This window comes from Plectropomus leopardus, chromosome 22 (genome assembly GCF_026936395.1).
Source record: "Plectropomus leopardus strain MGB_pleo_1.0 chromosome 22, ASM2693639v1, whole genome shotgun sequence".
Taxonomy (NCBI): domain Eukaryota; kingdom Metazoa; phylum Chordata; class Actinopteri; order Perciformes; family Serranidae; genus Plectropomus; species Plectropomus leopardus.
The window spans coordinates 8,767,285-8,790,100 of NC_142197.1; the positions used below are offsets into that span (position 1 = coordinate 8,767,285).

A 22,816-nucleotide genomic window follows, 5' to 3' on the forward strand; every position below is an offset into this window, starting at 1 on the left:
GCTTAATACATAACACATAACTATCAATTCATAAGATATTATTTACAAATAACTAATAAATTTAGGTCAGAGGATACATTTGGTCAGCATAGGACATGACAGGGGTACCATAAACACATGCATACACACTCAGGTGAACCAAATTCAGCTGTGTGATTCAAAACACGTCACTATGCGTCGCTTATGATTTTTCTGGGGAATGTCACCACAGACAACCAGTTTGTATTATTGCAAATGCAACGACTTTTATTAATTGGCCACTGGTCATTGGCCAATCAAGCACTGTGTTCCCTTATTCTGCGATATAGTTACTTAATAGACATTTAAATGGAAATCTTTGTCTGCCTGATGATTGTAGTCTAATAAGCACTTTCTATACCTGAGGGAAATATCTGGCTTTTAATAAATGCTCCACAATGTTCACCAGCTAGTTACAAACTTTGTACAGTGTACAAACCGTTTCTATGAGCTATTTGCTGAAAACAAACTGGTGAGACTGAAACAATAAGCTAAATGAGCTAATGCAGTTTTATAATGTCATTTCACCCAGTGTTAATATTAAAACATAGACTGGTACAGCTGAAAATTAAAAACGTGACTTGGCATAGAAGTCACTGGGCAGTGTAGGACCATTAGACCACCAGTAATACCATTTACTGTTTACCATTTACTCAGTGAGGGAATTCATAACCAAATGTGATGATTAGCAGAGATCCAGTCCTCCAAATGTTGGCTGTCTCTTTTTGAAAAAAAAAAACAAAACACCTTTTTTCCTTTTTAGGATTATTTTGGGTGGTCTTTTCCCCTTTATTGATAGGATGGCCGTATAGAGGGGAAATGAGTGAGAGAGTGGAGGGACAACACGCACCAAAGGGCTGCGGGTCAAAATCAAACCCTGGCTGCTGCAAAGGCCTCAGTCCATATTGTACACTCTAACACATTAACCAGAGGTCACCCCGAAAAACAAAAAAAGTTTTGTCTTTTGTGTGTGTGTGTGTGTGTGTGTGTGTGTGCGTGCGCGCCTTTTTTTAGGTATTTCTGACTAAGTTGTGGTTGGAATAATTGCATTGCGTAGGGAAATTTGTCTTGGCTGCTATATAAAGATACATACATGGTGCAGAAATAGGCTTAGTGCAGACATAAAGTGCATTCAATTATATGCAACACTGCCTCTCATTTTACACCCTCCTTCTGTCGAGTTCAGGAGATTCATTGACGGAGGGATCAAAGAGTTTTATACCTATTCAGGTCTCTCCTCCTGTCTTTAATAGAAACCCTATATAGCATCTCCTTGATGGAAGCAGTTTGTATTCTAAATACAGGACATGAGAAGGGTCTGCAATGACTTTAGCCTTTATAACTACAGATTTTTCAAAGAGCATTTGGAGGGGGGAAATGCTCCCTTTCCGACATCACTTCCGTTGCTGCAGGGTTCCTGCAGGCATGCAATTTCTGCAAAAGTTGTGAAATTTGAAGAAAAAAAAAAGCAATCTTTTTTTTCACTTTTTTGATTTGTATGATCAAATGATGTTACAGGAAAAGCAGACATATGAATGAATAAATGACTTATGGAGGGAATTTAACTTTCTTAAAGTTTTGTAGAGAATTTAACATTCATCATTTTAAGTTTGTAATAGAATATAAGTGAAAGCATTCTGTCATGGCTATACGATAATTACATGAAATGATAGACATGAAATGATTTCATTGAATACATTTACTCAGTTTTTTGACACCATAGCAACATATCGTGATACGTATTGTATTTTGCCATCCTGCCATTCCATCTGATTTTTTCTTTTTTTTTAGCGAGCCGTCCATGAGGTTTCGCCGGTCTGCCATCTGCCAGATTTCTTGTCACTGCAGCATTACTTGCATCAAGTTATGGGAATTGATACAATATCATGGAAAAGTCATGGATATGTTTTGAAAATACATTGATAAATGTGTGGTAACCCTGTTGCTTTGACTGGTTTGTTTATTTGTAATTTAAAAAAGACGCTGTGTTAGTGCCCAGGCATCTGTTAACTTAAGCAGTATTTATTTTTGGCTTGAAATGTAATATAATCCTCTGTTAGTAAAGTCCCCAGGTAAACTCTCCCATCATTTACACCTCTTCCTGTTGCACTCTCACACTCACATGACAGCGCACTAAGGTATTTTACTCTCATTTGCACCTATTTTGTAGTCGCTTACAGTATTTGGCAGTGCTTCTGAGAGACTAGGGGATTCTGTGCTCTCCTGGCTGCGCCCCTCTTGTCTTAAAATGTTCCTCAGTAGCTCAGTCATCTCCTGTGAAAAGCCTTTGGATAGAATTAATATTGAAAAGAGACAAAGATGAAACAGCCCTACAAACATCACGGTGACTTCGAAGTCCCTGTTGTGGCTCTCTGTGAAAGTTTCAGCGGCGTCTCACTTGCTGAGCAATTTTTTAACCTCTTTTTGTTGGTCGTGATTAAACAGGAGGACAGTTAGTGCTTTCCGACCTTGGGCAAACTCAACACAAATTGATATTAATGCAGTTGAGGCACAGGCTGCAGGGATTACATTTGCGCTCCTTTTTGATTGTTGGCTGTGGATTTTTCAAGGAGATGTTTGGGTCAAATTCATTTCAGCTCCACTCAGCACGGGGAATTGAGTTAAACTGCAGATTCAAACAGAAACAAGTCAGCGCATTGGAAAGTTAAAGCTTTCTTTTTCATTTCAGGGCCAGTTCAAGTTCGTCTGTGGAATTGATTGGTTTGCAAATGAATTTGACCTCGAGCACGATCTTTATCAGTAAATGGCAGCAAGAAGGTGATATGTACTGCAGGAATGTATGACACACACATAAACATGGACCAGTCCAATCTATCATTACCATTTACCACTAATGGGGGTCATTAGAGTGGGCGTGACTGCTCACCTTAACCAGCCAGTAGAGGACAAGTGCTGCTGGATTGATGGACGGACAGCAAAGGGGTGGACTGGTTGGTATGGAAACTGCATTTGATATGAAGGACACCGGATGGAGACTAATCACACCCTTTTTGAATGCGTGCATGCGTTTATATGGGTGTGTGAGACAGGGGGAGGGGGAGCAATGGAACAAAGAGTCATATAGAGAGATTTTATTGTGTGTTTACCCAAAGACCAGCTGAAATGACACTGACTGAAAGCAGAATCCGCATCAAAAAAACAAACAAAAAAACACAACCCTCACTATCCTTCTTGCTTAAAGCTCAGTTAATACTGTGCAATTTTGGGCTGTCCCAGACGAAAGATGACCAACGTGAAAGAAATGAGGCCCTATCTTTGGTCGTGGCTCTAAAACGGTGGTTCTGCGTCGCACAGTGAGAAAGGTTCAAGGATGGCCATTGTCACGGTCATGTGATCAGACATTGTCAGACATTTGGGATGAGTATCTCACTGTGTGGCTGCTGTTACCACCTACATCTACTAACCAACCAATAGAAATGCAGCATGAAATTACCGACTGATCAGCGCGACACTGGCACTAAAAGCTTGTAGATGGTAATGGATACTTAAAGCGTTCGTTGCAGATTAGGCATGCCAAGTTGGCCTCTTTTCCTGAGCCATGACTGCATCCACATTCTCCTCCTCTTCTGTAGACACACATAAATGCCACTATAGCGAGGGCTCGGTTCATGATTGTTTCATTTTTCTTTTACCACTACAGCAGCACAGATAGGTGACACAAGCTGCGACGTTTTGTTTTTGCATATCGACCTCGATGGACGTATGTTGTAACCTGCGATTCAGTAGGTGTTGTTATTGTACAGTCTGCATGCATTAAACCTGATGTCGTACCCATGTTCATTAAGCACCATGTCTCACAGTGTAGCTGCACTTTGGCTTGCTGAACAGGCTAACAGGGAAAAGGGCCTGCTAATGTTAATTTGCTGGCCTGATTAGCTTGTCAGTTGTAGCACAGACATAAAGGAGCATTTTTTTCTGCCTTTAAATAAAAAAGTGTTTTTTTGGCCACCTTGGGATGACGCAGTAACCTCGTAACATGTAAACGACACATTGACTTTGTTGACATGCACACTCATATTCCCATTTTATTCAAATTATGGCAGTATTCTGAATTTTATACTGATCGTATAAACAGCAATTTCCAATAATAACATGGGATATGACGATATTAGGGTTTTAGGTGCATTTTTTGACATGAATACTGTGCGTTTTTTTACTGCAGTCTACTTCTCTTGTCTGGTTATAGTCAGCTCTGTGCATCATACACAAACCAAGTAGCCAACAGTTTGCAGGGCTGTGGTTGAGATGCACGCTCAGAAGAAAAGCTCACTTTCTGATGAGAAGCAGAAACACATTGCATAGTCGTAAAATCCACCACTGGTGGTAAACTTGAAAAAATCCCAGTTTTGATGTAAAATGGTACAAGTGTGGAATTTTAATGGAATATTCATTTTAATTAGCCATGTAAAAAGCTTAGAATGAATATTGTCTTTTTCATGTTTTGTGCATGGAAAAGTAGTTAGTGTCACCTTAAAAAGTTGATTAGTGAACTTTACAGATCCAGCAGACACAAAGCAACTTATCATTCATTTGAAGTCATGCTTGTGGCTACCTGAGGATTATAATAGCAATAATAACTCTCCTTTTCTGTTTTAGTTTCTACTGAGGCCTGCGGGAAATATCTGTCTCTTTAACTGCTAAAAGCTCCACTTTGTTCACCTGCTATTCAGTAACTTTGGGTTCATCAGAGCTTGTTTTTTTGCTGAAAACAACTTCCAGTTCCTGCTGAAAAATAAACTAATGAAAGCGGTGAAACTGAGACAACAGTTAAGTTGCAGAACGTTAAATAAAACAATGAGCTTTAAGAGCTAAATGGCTCTCTGTAGATTTATGGGGAACTGCAGTTTGAAGAAAACTCTCAATTGTGGCATTAAGAGCTGCAGCGATTTTCTGATTAGTCAGTTAGTCGTCAACTAGTAAATTAATAGCCAACATCATTTAATAAGCATTTAATCAGTTTGAGTCACAAGGTTTAGTCACAAAAAACAGCTGTTTAATACTCCACTTTGTTCTTCAGGTCGTCAGTAACTCTCCGTTCTTTCTGTTCATGTTTGGTTCTAGGCTGGTAGTGTACAGTTGGTTCATTAGCGCTTTTTTGTTGAAAACCAGCAGCCCAATGAATTTCTGATGAGAGCAGTGAGACTGAAACAAAACAGTGAACGGATGACTAATTGTGATTTCAGTTAGATTTTGATTATTAAACTGTTTTCAGTGCAAGGTCCGGCATAATGTGTTCCACAAAACTGCATCCAGTCAGAAAAAGGTTTGCTTTTGATAGAAAGCAGTGTCTCAAATTCATGCATGTTCAAAACCACTTAAAGGAGGATCTTGGGCACCTTCATGGGACTAGGCTGCAGCAAAGAGCCCATTCACCTTGCATAGTCCTCTGACTGCAGTCACACTGTCCCTGTTAACACATCATTACCATCAAAGATACACACACTCCACACAGGACGTGGCATACCAGCGTAGACGCTCAGAAGTGTGACCAGAATATAGAAAGCGGAAGGAAGAGCGGGAAGGAGGTCGATAGTGGAAATGATACGATTAAGCGCGGACTGTTAGAGCTCTCTTGGGAGATAAACACTACAGAAACTCTCTTAAGACTCAAATAAACTGATGCTCTGTAAAATGTGGAGGCACAAAAACAAATACTCAAAGAATTTCAAGTAACACTCCTTTATGAGGATGCTTTTTTATTTGGTGTCAGGCAGCACAGTGAATTGAAAGAAAGATGGAAACCAGCTGATGGAGATAGAGGTAGAGCGGGATTGTGCAAAGATGAATGGGGGCGCAGTAGTAGATAGATAGCAGAAATGAAGAGATAAAGCATGATGTCGTGCAGTGTGTACTAAAGAAACAGGAGTTGATAAGAGCCGCCGTGAGGCTAGCGAAATTAATTTGACCCAACTGTTCTTCAGAGGGAGGAAACATTATTTGAAATGAAATATTGCATATCAAATGCAAAAAAAAACCAACCAGATAAATGCAACAGTTTGTAAAGAACCAAAATGAGTTTGGATTACGGGCAGAAAGTGAGAAGAGATGGTTTGAATAGTAAGTAAAAAAGAGGCAACAAAATAATGAGAAAAGACTTTGATAGGAGAGCAGTGGAGAATGGAAAATGACTGAGAGAGGAGAGGCGAGGGATGAACAGAGGCATGAAAGAAACACAACAGAGAAAGAGCAAGAGATACAGTATGCCGAGCGTGATTTGTAGTACTCTTCTAAGCCTGTTGGCACAGATAATGGCCTTCACTACCATCACTGAATATCAATTTTTGCTCCGTCTTTAGTCTTGCCTCAGCCCCCTACCACCGTGCATGAATTTTAATTCCTGCGTTCACAGTGCTTGTGACCCACTGCGGCGATGTTTTTAAGCACTGTGGTCGGAGTATCACAAGCTAACCACAGGCCATTGCAATTTTTATCAACACTGCGGATGCTAAACACCTTTCGCCATCAGCAGAATAAATTGTTAGTGTTCATAACAGCTCTGCATACTAAGTGTTTGGGAATTTATCATACGTATGCAAAACAAAATAACTGTGTTTACTCTCACAGTACAGAATAAACAATGTAGGCTTTAGCAGGAAAAGCTGAGCCCAGAAAACAGCCAATTTTTGATTGTTGTTTCTCTCTCATTTATCTTTGCTCAAGTTATATTGATGTATCTGTGCGATATACATGCCCCGATCCATCATGTGCGCTCTGAGATGACAGATATGGGACAAACATAATGTTAAGACACAACAGGAGACGGGGCACGATAGGTTTGAAGATAGAAAGAACAAACATTAAGAAACTATATCTCTCTCTATCAGGATCCCAACAGGGAGCAATTAGTCATGCCTTTGAGTCCCCCCACAGTCTACTCTGCGCTGACTCCACGAGTCATTACTCTGCTGTGAAGTTAGAGCATGGTAACTCCAATGCTGGCTTGACTCTGCACTCTATTAATCAGCTTGGGAGCTGATCTATGAACTGCACTCGTCTCACCGAGGCCCCGGCGAACAGGTCGTTGAGCTGAATGTGGAAGGAATAAGTTTAGCCACAGGATGAACTCAATCAGCTGCTGCCGCAGATTTCAATGCAGGGACAGACTGCTGGAGCACCGGAGACAGAGTTATACTAATAAGCCTGCTGCTGCATAACTCACTTTAAGGGGATTCTTTCGGCCAAAGTGTGTTGACATTTTAAACTTAATTCTTGAAGGTAAAGTTTGGAGAACTCCGCCAGAGGAATCTAAAAAAAACTGTTGTGGTAACTGAATGAGAGGATGGATTCGTAAACCATTTGTTTGATTTGGCAGTCTGTGTGCACATGGATTCATAAACTCAGGGGGAAATCATTTGGAAACACAGAATGAAGATGCATTAATGAGAAATAGTACTGCTTTTAATGTGGACCTTTGACCTTCAGATTAAAAGGTTTGGTTTGGTTGGATTTTAAGGCATTGCAATTAGTTATTTAAAGTTTCTACCATCTAAATAAAAACAGCTATTTATTTAGTTTTATTTAAATTTTATTTAACCAGGCAAAATTACAGGCTGCATAAAGACTACCACACATTGACTGCGCAAGCAGTTAATAACTGTACAACATTTATTGTAAGACAGCGGCCTCTTCTGGCTGTTGTAAATAAATCAGGATTAGAGGAGGAAGTGACGTGACGTAGCATAAGTCTGCATAATGTACAAATATCAAAAAAAGTTCCTATAAGGTGAGCGGGAGGGGATATGGATCAACTAAACTAACACAGGACTTTCCCCCAGGGGACTGGTGTTCTTGTCCTGAGGTCATCATTGATTTCTTTTATTGTCGGTGTAGCCTAGTATCCCAGTATTTATAGCTAGTGACGTATGTCATGTGACATATGTAATGTTATTGACAAAATTAACTATTGAATGCCAAACCACAGTGCTTTTGCTGAACCTAATCAGATATTTTGGGAGGCGAACTGTGAGTGTTTCATGAAGGTAAGGACATGTTTAAAACTATAACTGTAGGAATGTGATGTATTGGGGCCAGTCATTTAAGTTGTTTTGGAAGTCAGTAGATAATGGATTTAAGGTATACTATGGTGTAAAAGTTTATCATACCGTGTACATTTGCTTATCTATGATACTGAAGAAAAATGCAACTGGACTGAAAATATTGCTTTTTAAGCTTCTTTTCAAAAGGGAGACTTATTACACATTATTCCATTAAATTTTTTCAAGTCCCAATTATAGTGATAAAAAATGTGCTTAACCAAAATCAACTCTTCTGATTTCATTTCTCTAAGGGTCATTATGACTGATGATGATAATAATTCTGTAATTCCATGATACAGTGAATCCTCATACTGTTGTAACCCTAGCGGAAATAGACCGATTCTGTTGTTTAGTTATTAGAGTGTTGCATTTAAACAAAGTTGCAGACATACAGCATCATATAATGGTTACAGACAGTAATCCCTCAGAGTAACTGCATGAGCATACTACAAAAATCAGGTCATCACATCCAGAATAGCTGATTAATAACCAGCATCAGAAAAACATTGAGATGATGCTACCATGTGCGTCCTGTATGCTGCACATAACGGGATGTCAAACAGCCACATAGTCCCAGTGTCGTGTTTGATTTTGTTCAATTATTAATGCAAAATCTATATGTGGTGAAGGACAGCTTAGGTGCATGTTTCTGAGTTGTAATTAATAGGGGTGTAACGATCCATCGATCTGCATCCATATATCGATTAAATGAGCAACGATCACGTCACATCGATGCAAAGAGTACTATAACACTTTGGTGCCACAGCTCTGTAATATAGTAATAATATACAGTTATATACAGTCTATGGTCTGTACTCTAAGATTTGAGTGAAATACCTACTCCCAGACTGTGGAGGGCAGCATTACACTTTATAGTGTACAGCAGAGCGCTTTATTCTAGTGCACTACTGTACAGTCTGCCGAAACGGCATTAGAAGAAGAAAGTCTGCGTCACCGTCAGGCAGATGGTGGCGAGCAGCCAAGAGGAGTATGATCAGGATAACGCAGTTTACGCGGGAATAAGTCATCAGTGTGGAAATGTTGTGTTTTCGGAGAAACTGCGAGTCAACAGGCAGCGCGCGTCATATGTAAACAAAAGCCGCGCTAAGGAAACAGGAACTTACTTCTTGCTAACGTTGCATTAGCTGCTCTGTTTTGGCAATGTTGACTGAAAAAATGCGCATATAAACTGAAAGTCATCTGTTCTGTGGGGAGGTGCAGGGACTTAAACCAGTGGTGAGTAAGACAAAGCATAAATAATAGTAAACTGGTTAAGTTATGAGTAGAGGAAAAGTCCGCTAGCCGCTAAGCTAACGTCTGTTATTTAAAATGTCATAGGCTAATGCTAATAACATTAGCATGTTGTATATATAATGATTGTGTATATTTGTATAATGTATAAGTAATGTATAATGTGACCTACTAAAGACCGTTGTTTTGTCTATGATCCTTGACAGTTGTAATTGAGTTTTATACTTTAGTTAAAATATCTTGTTGTTAATCCACATTTTGAGGATGTTTGGAGAAGTTTGTCTTAAGATCATGATTTGAATTCAAATGAAAACATTTTTTTTCCAGAAAGCGAAAAAAAATGAACCAGTTTTAATTATTTCCAATTCTGTTTATGTTGTTTTTATCTCCTCTGAAAGGGGTGGCAGCTTCTCTTGTAACTGACTGTGTTAAATGAGCAGATAGTATTGGCTCATATTGATCGCAGGCCCCTAAATCAAATTGAAATCATATTATGGTAGACTTTGTAATGTCGGCAAATATCATATTGTTGTCCAAAGTATTGATATAATATTGTGTCGTGATGAAACCAGTAATCTACACCCTTAGTAATTTGTGTTTTACCAGTAAAAGAACTATTGTAAAGTTGTTAACAAGCTGTGTTTTTAGAGCTTTAAATAAGTACTGCACCCTGTCTGATAATTTGGCTGTCCATTTAACTAGTGACGACAGGCTTTTTCTATACCCTGTGGATCTGTGGCACCGTAGTACCATACTACACTTGACTGCACCTGACCGCATGCAGCTGTGATGTTGAGTGTCGTCAGACATTAACTAGACTTACACCTTTCAGCCTAGAGAGGCTGGTGCAGCTGTTTTTCCTTCCTCCAATATCTAGTGTGGAGTTACTCTTTATCGTACTCGTGCATTCAGTGTTTCTTAACTAAATGCATTTCATATATTCTCACAGCTTTTATTTACTCCCTCCTATAACGTGCAAAAAAGATCTTTTCTAGTATTTTCAAACATTGTTTACATCCATGTTTGCTCGCCAGCAGTCTCCTTCCTATTGCTTTTTTTTGGCATATTGCTTCTTGGCACATTTCAGCTACCAGCCTTCAATCAGTAAGATAGTCTGAAACTGGCAAGCTTAATTTGCTGACACAATTAGAGTGGTTTATTAACTGCTAGTGTGGTTTATTATTCCAAGAATACATATTGCTAAACTCATGATCTAGATTAGATAAGACTTTATTGTCCATCAGTAGACTTAAAAACGTGCAACAGCAGCAGTTGTCGTCAACAGCAGTGGGACTGGGGGGGTTACATTTTGCGTGAGGTCTTCCAGCATATATTCATGTCTTTGAATAAATAGAGACACACACATTCAAACCTGGAGATGCCCAGTAAACAGCCTTAGTCTTTGAAACCAGCTCAGAAACGGCTCCTCAGCAGTTTGATCTGAGTGCTGCATGATGTTTACCCATTCATATTTTCCATATTTTATTCAAGATGGTATCCTTCTGTTTACTAGAATTTTAATCCCAGCTCTTGCCTTCCATTTTTGACATTTTTGTTGAATGACAGCCAGATTTTGACCAGTCATGTAAAGTGGGCCGGTTCACAGCCCTGGTGCTAGAATGCAAATGGTAATTGGTTATGTGATAATCCTGTCCTTAAAGTTAGCTGCTCTGGAGTCTCAGAAGTAAAGCCACCTTAACAGAGATTTTTCTGGTGAAGGTTCTCCAGCATATTGCGGTAAAATCCAGACGACAGCTATCTCGCTGCTACCTAGAATTAAAATGTCACAGCATCGGAGCAAAATGTCCTTTTCGAGGGCACGATGGTCCCCAGAGACGACTTCTGGACAGAAGTAAAGTAGAGGGAGGAAAAAGGAGATATCTGCTATCTACCTGCTTTATTGTCCTCGTCTCTTGGATGTTTATCACTGTTATTAGTTTGACAGGAAGGAGATACAGAGAGACTGACAGGTGTAATCCGTCAATGTGTGTGTGTGTGTATATGTGTGTGGATGGTCCTGAAGATGCCTCCAGGCTGGTCTCACAGTCCCTCTCCTCCCTCTATATCTCTGCCATCATTGCAGTGATTACCTTGCTTTACTTTTCACTTCTGTCAGAATCCATATTTCGGATGGTATTCCTGGCTCAGTTCAGCCTCTCTCTGCGCTGCAGCTGTCTGCATTCACACCGCACCTCTTCCCTCCCTGCGAAGCACCTTTCCTCCAATTATCTGTCTGCTTGACGACTCTCTCCATTACACTCTCTGGAGAGAGGATGACTGATAGGTCTCTTAATGTTTCCCATTGGATTTAATTAAAGGGAAAACTGTGTATAATACTCATACTGGCTTCAAGGTGTGCCTGTGTGTGTGTGTCATAAAATAGAATATCAAACTACTACTTTCTGCTGATGTTTCATGGCTTTCCTGTCTTTTCTTGGGCTGCATTCAGACTGCAGGCAAATCAGATTTGTTTCTAAAATCAGATCTTTAAGATAGACTGTCCGCACTGTTATTTGTAAGTTATCAGATTGGATCAGTGTGTCCAGACATAATCAGCGTATCTGCATGGGGTCCTGTGGTAATGATGTAGGCGTCAGTAACGACATAGCTAAGGTGGCGACACGATTTTTTCGCCTTTCACACACAATGATGATGTCTCCCGTCACACCAGACAGCGACAGAGCGCTCTGCTGGTAGAAGCCGTGGAGCATCGCTTCTGCTCAGCACTTGTTACTCTGATTTGACATTACTCTTGTGTGTCCTGTTTTAAAATCCACATTGAGTGGCTAGAGCTGCCGATCTGAAACACTAGGAGTTTACCGATTCATCACCGTGGCTTGATGCAGCTATTCAGTCACCGATGATCCAACATCATCGATGCAAAGTGAAAATATCAATACAGATCATCATCTTTAAGCTATGGCTTTGTTTTTTTAAATTCCCTTGCCACCTCTGTGTCACCATTCCTGTCCAGTTGCACTAACTTCCTAAACATCCGAACATTGTTAGCAGCATAGCATAAGGAGCCAAGAGATAGATCATCAATTAGTGTGTCTAACTGATCGCAGACACCTGACGTTAATCAAATTAGAATCGGATTGTGGCAAACTTTGTGGAATCAGCAAATAAAGTATTGTTGTCCAAAGAATCAAGATAATATTGTAGCATAGTGGACCTTGAGACTTACACCCCAATGAATGCATCTTAATGGAATCACTATTAAAACAACCTTCAAATGTGGTTCAGCTCTGATTTTGAAAAATCTAATTTCTTGTGGTTTGTTGCTGTCTTTTCAGCTCTGTAATAAGTCTGGATACAGTCTGAAAATGCCAAAAAAGGATTTGGGCTGGCAGTCTGAACAAGGCCTTAGTCATGTCATCTATGATATTTTTACTCACAGACTGATGTTTTTGTTGCCTTATTATTTGAAAACAAACAAGCTAGAGTTTTTCCGCTAAAGCTTGTTCGGCATTTGTTGTGCAGTGGAGTATGATGTTGTACTAAATTCAAGGGGGATTTAGTGGAGACTGCAAATTGTGCACACTGCTTTCTCGTTCCCATTTTGTGTAATTCTACATGACTGCATTTTGACCATTTGTGGTTATAAAGTTGTCATGTCCACGTGGAATTAAAGAAGAGTCGGTAAAGAGACAGCAGTATAGTTTTTTTGTTCTTTTTAACTTATATTTTACTTATGATTTTCTGATTTGACTAATGCATTTGCTCCTGTGGCAGTTGAGTGGTAAACAAATACCTTACTTGAAAAACTTCTGGATTTATATATGCAATAGATGCCAAAAAGGATGGTTTTATTGCTATCATACAAACATCAGTTACTTAAAACAAGTCCGTACCACCAGTGTTTTGTCATGTTTCAGCTTATTTAATACTGCACACATTCACAAATAATCATACTGCAAACCATGAACAGTTTTCCAGTGTTTCACAAAGCCATTGTTTTTATACATTTCTGTACAAAATGAAAAGCATAACCACACTGTCGTAACTTGCATGTGTTTTGTAATTCATCACACATTTTAATACGTTATTGTAAGGGCATAATGCAGCACAGACTTCTCGAATCAATCTGCTTGTAAAGGATTACCGTGTAATGATAAAACGACAATGCTTAATGTTCACTGTGATTGATTACACACCTCGAGCAAGCTTTGAGAATCTCTGACTTGATTTTCAAATAGTATGGAAATAAATGGTAAACAGTGATCACCTGCTGTGGTGTGAAAAACACATTTAAACAGCTAGAACTGTATCGCTTGCAGACAAATATACAAAGGCTACATGAGTTTTAGTGGTAAAACTTGCAAACACATGTCGTCCTTATTAAAGAAGTTGAAGTGTTTAAATGAGCCAAATTATCTGCAGATATCATAAACCTTTACTACAGGAGAAGAAAAAACTGAAATAAATCAATTGAATAATAAAGGCCTTAAACCTTGAAATGCTAACTGCTGCTGCTGGTGTTTTGTGTAAGTGTGGACCTTAGCGCTTAGAGCTGCTATTGTTTGGGGTTTATTTTGCAAGGGAACTGTCTGTTAAAGTCTCCTGTGTTGAGCCACACTTAACCCTTGCAGACACTGTTTCATTTTTTGCTCTGGTTGCAAAGATGCTGCATAAATCCTAACGTTATCTGTTGTTTCTTGCTCTGCAGGGCAGCAATGTTGTGGAAGACCAGGACCTGCTGGAGATTGGGATCCTCAACTCGGCCCACAGACAACGCCTCCTGCAGGCCATACGGCTGCTGCCCAGGGTCAGTACTGCAGCTCCAGCTTATTGTGTTCACGACGGCTATCATTACTGTTATTATTTCTATTTTTGTTTGTTCATTATTTTAATTTTTATTTAGTTTTTTCAAATGCATGTTCTTATTTTGTAAAGCCCTAAGGGTACCCTGAAAGGTGCTTTATTAATCCAAATAATAATAATAATAATACAGTTATAATAAGTCATCCCACCAAGAAAGGCTTAGACATGAACTAAACCTGCAATTTCTTAACTGTGTTTATTGAAATGTCAGTCGCATGCATAAAGTCATCAAATTTTAGACTACTTACTTTCAGTTTAAGATTGACATAATCCAAATGAGAGATGATGTTCACTTGAAGCTGCAGACAATTTGTTAAGTCAAAATTTCAGCAAATCCCCTGCTCCATCTGTGTGACATATAGCTCTCTCTGTGGGTGGTTAAGTTTTTCTCTGCATGTTCTGCTGAATACTTTAACAAGGCGCCAAGGAGTTGGGGGTTCAAGAAAACTCTAAGTCAGTGGTTCTCAAACTTTAATCAGTAATTTAAAATATTTTTAACTCTGACCAGTGCAAAGCATTTTTAGCTTAAACTCAGTGAACAACCATGTTATTATGTTACCTGTATCCCCGTTTGAGAGACACTGTGCTATCTAGCATGTTGCAGTGAGGACTGCAGATTGCAACCAGCTGAAAACTTTTCCCTGTTAGAAATCCTTCAGTGTTCATTGCTCAGGAGGTTTTTAAATGAGCCAAATTATCCAAAGGTCTCGTCCTCCAAAACAAACAAATCAGGTGATTTAAATCAGCTAAATCACTGAATAAAGCAGTCTCACGTTCAAATCAGAGTTTCTCCAACACAGTTCAGCTTGTCGCAGATGGCTCGCTTACCAAGCACCTGCTAAAGTGTGCTCATCCTTTTCTTTGATAACTGACCATCCAGATGTTCGGGAGGGTTGTACCAGGAGCCAAATTATACACAGAGGTCTCTTTTTCTCTGAAACAAACGCACTCAATGTTTTGACCTACTGTGAAAAACATGGCTGTGCGAAGAAGCAGACTCCATTGATGAGCACCCTCTCTCTATGTAGACATAAACAGCTCATTCTAAGATCACAAAAAATGGGATGATTCTTTGTTTCAGGCGAATTTTAAACTAAAGAAAACACATTTATTCTGAAAAATCCATTTCCACCAATTAAGTGTCACCTCTTGCCACCTTTAAGTGACACAAGAAAACTTCTCTCACTTTGCTGAGTGTTATTTAACATTGTGCTGTTATTTAACATTGTGTTGCATCTGAAAAATTCACACGCAGGTAAAAACAACTAGACACACTTTCATCTTTTATTAGTCACGGAGCAAAAAGGCCAGCAGTTGCTTTCAAGGGGACCAATGATTTTCAAATACTGCAACAAAATACTTTCAGACTAATAGGGGAGTTTTCTGCTGTATGTTAGCAAGGTCAAATGCTTTTGTGCGCATGTGTGTGAGACAGAAAAAGTCCGATCAAAGGTGTGGAGCTGGAATGAGAGAAAGAGAGAAGAGACCGAAAGAAAAAAGAGACTCTGAGCTCAGAGATAAGCAGGTTTTATACAGACGCCCAGACAAAAAACCTTGATCTCCAGTCCGCATTTTCCCCTCCTGATCCACCCAAACTTTCTCAAAACACTAAAAAAATGAAACGTTAAACTTTAGCCTGCCCTAACACAAGTAGTCAAACACATGCTCAACTTTAGGTGAAGGACATGGGCTGTTTTTTTTTAAACACCATAAACTCTCTGAAGCTGTTTTGCCTGTCAAAATGAAAGCGAATGAATTATGAATTTTGTGCTACACTCACAAAGTCTCTCACTAAAGGCAGTAACCCCCTGCTGATGGCATCCTATTCTGCCCTTTCTTAAAAGTTGGGCTTGTGTTTACTTGTTTTCAATGCAAATATGAGAAGATTTTAATCCAGTTTGTGCTTTATCTCAAAATATTCACTCCTTTAGAGCTCCGTATCTGTGGCTTCCTCCTGTATCCTGCTTTACTGGGGAAGGTCTTAAATATAGAATAAATCTTTAATGATCCTTATGATGAAATTGGGCTGCTGCAGCAGAATGAAAACAGAAAATGTGAGAAAAAAGAGCAGCGCAGCATTCAGTGTAAATAAAATTCACACAGCTGTCATGTTATATAAGAATTAGGTATGTAGGCTGTATGGTAGTTAGCATTTGTACGGAGTGTACAAGCTGTTCTGTGCTGCAAAGCTCCAGGTCAAAGGTAGTGCACCATATGGGCAGAAAAAACACATCCAACATTTCATCACAGTTTCTCCTTTATTCATGAGAACACAGAGGAAAACAAATTTTATGTCATGAAACCCTCAAGCAGCAGAGATATTCAAAAATATGCTCAGGGTATCCAGGACATGTTTCAAAGTCTTGTAAAGAACTGCAGAAAGTAATAATAAAGTTAAAAAAACAGCACTTTAAGGATCACTTTTCTCACTGTGCTGAAGGTGCGACCTGTTGGTTACGATGGCAACAACCCCACGTCGGTGGCAGAGTGGCTGGAGTCATTGGAGCTCGGTGACTACACCAAGTCGTTCCTCATCAACGGTTACACCTCCATGGAGCTGGTCAAGAAGATCTGGGAGATCGAGCTCATCAATGTGAGTCACGTAGTTTATTTTCTCTTCCTACCTTCACATGAAGTCTTAAAAATGCTTCATTTTAAAGGATTAGGCAGGTGATTTTCTTTTTTTCCAACAAATTCCATGAAAATATCAGATTGTTGTCCATGTGTCCACATCCTGATATATCTTGTTTCTCTGAGTCAAAAACCTCCATTGTTGTCCAAATTTGCTACTGTTGAACCCGTATAGACTGTCTTGCTTCTGTTAATAAACCAGAGAACCAAATATGTATTAATCCACAGTCGAAAATTGTCCCCGGTGCTACTACATAAATGTAAAGTGGCGCTCCTTTAAATATTTACACATGAAGGTCAGTTTGCTTTAGTTTCTAAACTGAGAAATCAACCCTGAAGATGGTTTAAATAATCAGCCAGCTTTTTCTAGAGCTTTCAGCTATCTCTCGGTCTTCATCAGGCGCTGAAATTTGCTCAGTTACTCAACATTTAGGCCAAATGGCTTGAAGCTTAAAAGTCCTGTCTAACGTTTGCTGTTGTTTGACCGATACAAGCGGCTAAAGGTCCGGATATGTCAGTGCCTCTTCACGGGCGACAGCTGTAGTTGAGGGCATCATGTTTTCCCATTTCAGTCCCTCTGTCCCATTTTTGTCAACAAAATAGCTCAAGAGCTCCTTAAGAGAATTTATTCAAATTTGGCACAAACGTCCATTTGAACTCAACAGTGAATTGATTAGTTTTTGGAAGTCGAGAGGTCAAGGTCACTGTGAGGAACATGTTTTTGGCCATAAACCAAGAATTCTTAGGCTAATTAAGGCACATTTGACACAAATGTCCAACAGGACGAAATTATGAAGTTCTGATTTTTCTTATCCAAAAGGTCAACCTCACTGTGACATCATAATGTTCTGCAAAAGCACTTTTTCGGCCATTATGCAACACCATAACTTGGGAACAGAAGGGGAGACATTTGGTCAATTACTGAACTGGGGACACTGATCTTGGGTGTCCACTTTGAAGCTGTGCTCATTATAAAGATCTTCTGTGCTGCCGGGTTTAGGATGTGTGCGAAGGTTCCCTGCTTAGCCACAAAATAAATGGAATACCTTTTATTAAAATCCCTTAATGTCGTCTTGACAAATATCCATTTGGACAGACATGACTTTTCTACTTGCCCGGTTGGCAGAAGAAGCAACTGTGAAGCGGTAATTCTAATTTTAAGTATGTCTCTGGCTCTCTGAAAGTGCAGTACTAAATGGCTTTAAAAGTTTCATGCCTTCTTAAGGGGAAAAAAAAGGCTCAGGACTAAGTGCCACAAAAGAGTGGGGAAAGCAGAAAGTGCTACAAGTCTCCTTTTTTGATCTTTTCTTGGGATTTGTTCACAATAGGAAAAATACACCAGCTTTATCTTTTAAGAAATGTCTTCTTAAAACAAGGTTTATCTGCAGACTGCACAGAGATGGCCGATATTTCACTGGCTTGTTGCGTGAACCAACTTCTTTTTCCAATCAAATGATGCAATCTTGATACTAATAAGGCAATCCCTCTTGTGTTGGCAAACAGTATTATCTATTGTTTTGAATAAATGTGTGTGTCAGGTCAAATATCTCCCTCGCAGAGAGATGCTAACTGCACCTTTAAGCTGTGGAAAACAAGTTTTTAGCCTTAATGATGGTTACTGATGGATATATTCTCAGCTGCGGCTTTGTGAAGCTGAGCGCTTGTTGGTTTCTGTCCTCATCTCTCACCTGAGTGACGGGGTGAATTTGTTTCTCCGGCTCAGTATATCGCAGTAAAGGCCCATACATCAGCAGACGGACACGCTTTGTCCTTTGGCTTTTTTTTTTTTGCTGAAACGAGGATGAAGTCGATGTGAAAGTTTCCTCTGTGGGATGCAGAGTCCATACTGAGTGTGCAGAATGCCCATCAGGCATTTCTTCTCATTACTGTGCAATGCGTGCTAAGAATGCAAACAGGAAGGAGGTGCTGTTATATCATAACCGTACTGCATCTTCTTTTAAGGTTATTCTCTGTTTTCCTTCTTGTCATTGCAGCTTATCTTCTTGCTGTGGAAGTTTATGTTTTAACGTTTGCAGTAAAAAAAGGAGCGAGCAGATAGTTTGCAGCAGCTTTCCATTGATTGAGTCCTCTCCTTCTGTAAATATCAGTAATGGTGGATGGTAACGAGGTTTGACATTTCAGCTTCTGTGTTGTCACAAGTGGTGCAGGTTTATGATTCAATTTTTACCAACATAAAATCTTCAGTAGAGATGGGATTTACTGCAGCCTGATCTCTTCGGAGTGATGTGCTCCTTTGATGCCACGAGTGTAACGAAATCATGCTCGATTGCAGAGGGCGCCTGCCTGGCTGATTTCAGTGAGAGAGAGGAGAGAGAGAAGGGGTGTTTTTCCTTCCCAGTGGAGGATAAAGTGATAAAGTGATGAGTGATCAGCTGGAGGAGGTGGAGAGGGAGTTATATAAGCATGTGGGATGCAAGATGTTTCACAGCGCTGGGGATACCGCCCACATGCTGCGCGCGCGCGCGTGTGTGTATGTTTGTGTATGTTTGTGTATGGGTATGTGTTTCTAGATGCATATGTGAGACAGACAAAGTGTTAATACATGCTTTTGAGCTTATATGTGTTTAAATGCATCACTTTTTACACACAAACCAAACTATACATCAATCTCCTCTCTGTTATGTAAAACAGAGAAACAAGAAAATCCAAATAATGTGCGTATGAAGTGTATTTATGCTGCATACTCCGTCAGTACTCTATTTCAGACCTGCATGTGCATGTAGATAAAAGTATTGTATAGCACGAGGATTCTGTATTTGAAGTGAAGCTGCATTGCAGTGCAGAGTAAAGCCACTAGAGGCTGCACAAGCCTACATTAAGGCTATACCTCTATGTGTCCACATACTTGTCAATACGGGGATTATTTTCAGGGCAAGGCTACAACAGGATGCACCCACCTTTGTGGTGACAGTTTGGTGAACGTCTCTTCCAATTTTAACATGACCTACCCCTATGCACAAAGCCAGGTCCATAAAGAAACTGTTTTCTAGTTTGTTTTGGAAGAATTTACTTAATTTTACAGGTCCTCTCTTTTCAAAATGGGTACACTTCATACTTTCATTGAATAATTTATTTTATTCCATTCATTTTATTTGGGACAACACACATTCATCAACATTTCTGTAAATATGCCAGTGTTAGCCAGCTGGATAATTTTCAACTGTAGTCCTTTGCCAAGATGTTTTGAAACCTATAAAATGATTTTGTTTTTTATTTGTTTTACTAAGACAGAAGGACACCATAAAGACAGAAACAGCAATAACAAACAGGAACTCTTAAGACAGAACACAGATACAACAAAATATCAGTACAAAACAATAACAGCAAGATAGCCATGCAGGCAGCATAACTGACATTTAATAATAAATTTAATTAATTACGTTTTAATTTCACTTTTTAAACATAGTTTAAAAATGACTAATAAATCTACCTTGTAAACTCATTGGCATTTTCCTAAAAAGGATTTCATAATGTATGGCGCAAAATATAGAAATATTGTGTCTTGTTTTGCCCAACCAACATATTCAATATACTATAATGTAAGACCAAAGAAAGCAACAAATCCTCAAATTTGAGAACCTGAAAACATCAAATTCTTTGCATATTTGCTTGAAAAATGACCTACACGTTGAAATGATCATCAAATTAGTTCTTAAGTAAGTTTCTGTCCTTTAAATAACTGATACAGTGAGTACTCGTTGAAGCTCTAGATAAGACACTGTGTCTGAAAATACTCTTTGGTTCCATTTTTTGGACAATGTTTAACTTTATATGATAATTATTTTGACTGTTTTCTAAGTGTTTTCCACTTTTAGACTAGTCTAGTTAAAACTTGAAAAATCTAAAAACTTTAGTTTAAAGTTAGTCATCAGGAACATCTCTAATATATAGTTGGGTTTTAGTAGAGCATTGATTTCAGGAGGAAATATCTCTGGAGGAAAAAACAAGTGCTAATAATTTCAACGCAAAGTACAGAACTCAGATAACTGAGCACATAGTCTTTATTTTCATGAGAATAACCGTAGCACTAAATTTTGTAGTTGTGTCCAGAAATCATCCTTAAATTGTATCAGTAAAGCATTTGATCCATAATGTTAAGTTACCGTAGACCGGCCTGCACAGAGCCCTTACCTCAGCGCCATCCGACACCTCCGGGATAAGACAGACCGCAGTTTGTGAACCACGTGGATTGTTCTTTTGTCCATGTAGTGTTTCATTTGAAGCAGATCTTATCGATCGTGCAGGACTGCATGTGAGGGAGTAGTTGCGTGTGTGTGTGTGTGTGTGTGTGTGTGTGTGTGTGTGTGTGTGTGTGTGTGAGCATGCGTTGTACAAGCTGTCCTCATGACTGTGTGCCACTGCAGCAGTACGCTGTCACTGAAGTAGTCTCCAGGGTGCTGGAGAGGTCACTACTGTACCTGAGAGAGGTGTGTGTGTGTGTGTGTGTGTGTGTGTATCTGTGTTTGTGGAGAGAGATACTGTAGTGGTAGAAATAATAGATTGATGTGGGGAAGGACATATGGCTGTAAGGGAAGTGAGGGGATGACGAGAGAGAAAGAGAGAGAATAGGACAATGAGTCTTTCGAAATAGAATTTGGCCGCTGCTTTCATGTAATCACCAGATAACCGCTACGGGCAACAGATGCTGTGGTATCCAGGGAGACAGGGGAGGAGTGTTTAGCATTTTTGGACCATTGTAATATAGAGGGGCAGAAGTGTGGGTATAGAAGTGTGTGTGAATGTGTGTGTCTTTTTGATTGGGCACATATGTGAAGTCCTGCTGCCGTTGGATTAGAAATAAAACACCTTTTAATCCTGCCTGTCAGACAGAGAGCAGGTGCAGCACTCTCAATCTGTAGTGTGTGTGTGTGTGTGTGTGTGTGTGTGTGTGTGTGTGTGTGTGTGTGTGTGTGTGTGTGTGTTTTATGCCATCAGAGTAGATGGACTCATCTGAGTTACACCTGGTTCATGTTTTCTGTTACATGCAGTTCATGGTCATAATTCTGTATTTGCAGACTATCGCAGTTTATTACAACTTTTTTTTTTTAGTCCTTTTAACCATAATTTTTTTCAGCGTTAAGATAACATCTAATCTTCATCTTCCCAAACATTGTGAAAGCAGGGGCCATTTCTCCGCAAGATTCGGGGGGCCCAACCATCGGAATTATGTGTCTTATTTGGTTGAAATTACATTTTCAGAAAAAAAGAGTTTTAGGTTTTTTTTTTTTTTTTTTTTTTTTTAAAAAAAAGCATTTTCAGTCATAACATCTATAACTTTTAACCGTTTTAGTATGTTTGATTATATTTAAATTAGGTAGAGGTAGTCAAAAAGGCTTTTTTCTCCCTTGCTTGTCATTGGTTTGATTTTAACCCGTGCAATATAAAAACTCAGATGCAAACTCAACTGAAATGTGAGAACGAAGCACACTGAGCCAAACTTACGTAGAAGAGAAAATAAAAGTGAAACTCATTATTTAAACTAATCCATCAGAGTCCACAGAGTGCATGTGACATGAACATCATTTACACTGTCAACTTTCATACATCCTTACAACAGTTTGTATACTGCATGTGTTGTGTGAAAGTTTTTAAACGGATGTTTTGATAAAGTTTTGCTTTTGTCAAACTGGGACCCTATAACTGCAGTCCATCAAGAATTTTCTCAGTTTTTGGATTCTCCATATACAGGAGGTGGGCATGAAAAACAATGGGTTTTTTTCCCATTAATTCAGAATAACAAGGGTACGTAGGTGATATAGAAATTTCATCATTTTGGGGGTGAACTATTCCCTTTTGAAGCCTCTATGATTGTGCTCATTTTTATTTGTAGATATCAGATTTCAGCTTCTTTAGTAGCTATACTTTTATTATACTGCTAAAAATGATGGGGGAGTCTGCAAAATAAGGCTTTTGATATCCTTTAATGTCAAATTTACTACAGTAGGAACTATGCCAACAGTTTTAAATCATAGAGAATAAGGTGAACATAATTACAGTTAGTATAATCAATCCAT

General features: G+C 39.2%; 1 protein-coding gene across 6 annotated transcripts in view; it reads left to right on the forward strand.

Moving 5' to 3' along the window:
* anks1b (ankyrin repeat and sterile alpha motif domain containing 1B) overlaps window positions 1–22,816 on the forward strand; it is a 284,427-nt gene that overhangs the window by 209,649 nt on the left and 51,962 nt on the right. For all 6 annotated transcript variants that reach the window (XM_042511305.2, XM_088072744.1, XM_088072740.1 and 3 more), the window contains 2 exons: window positions 13,996–14,094; window positions 16,591–16,743. In XM_042511305.2, coding sequence (XP_042367239.2) covers window positions 13,996–14,094; window positions 16,591–16,743 — 252 coding nt within the window. The remainder of the gene's footprint in view (window positions 1–13,995; window positions 14,095–16,590; window positions 16,744–22,816) is intronic.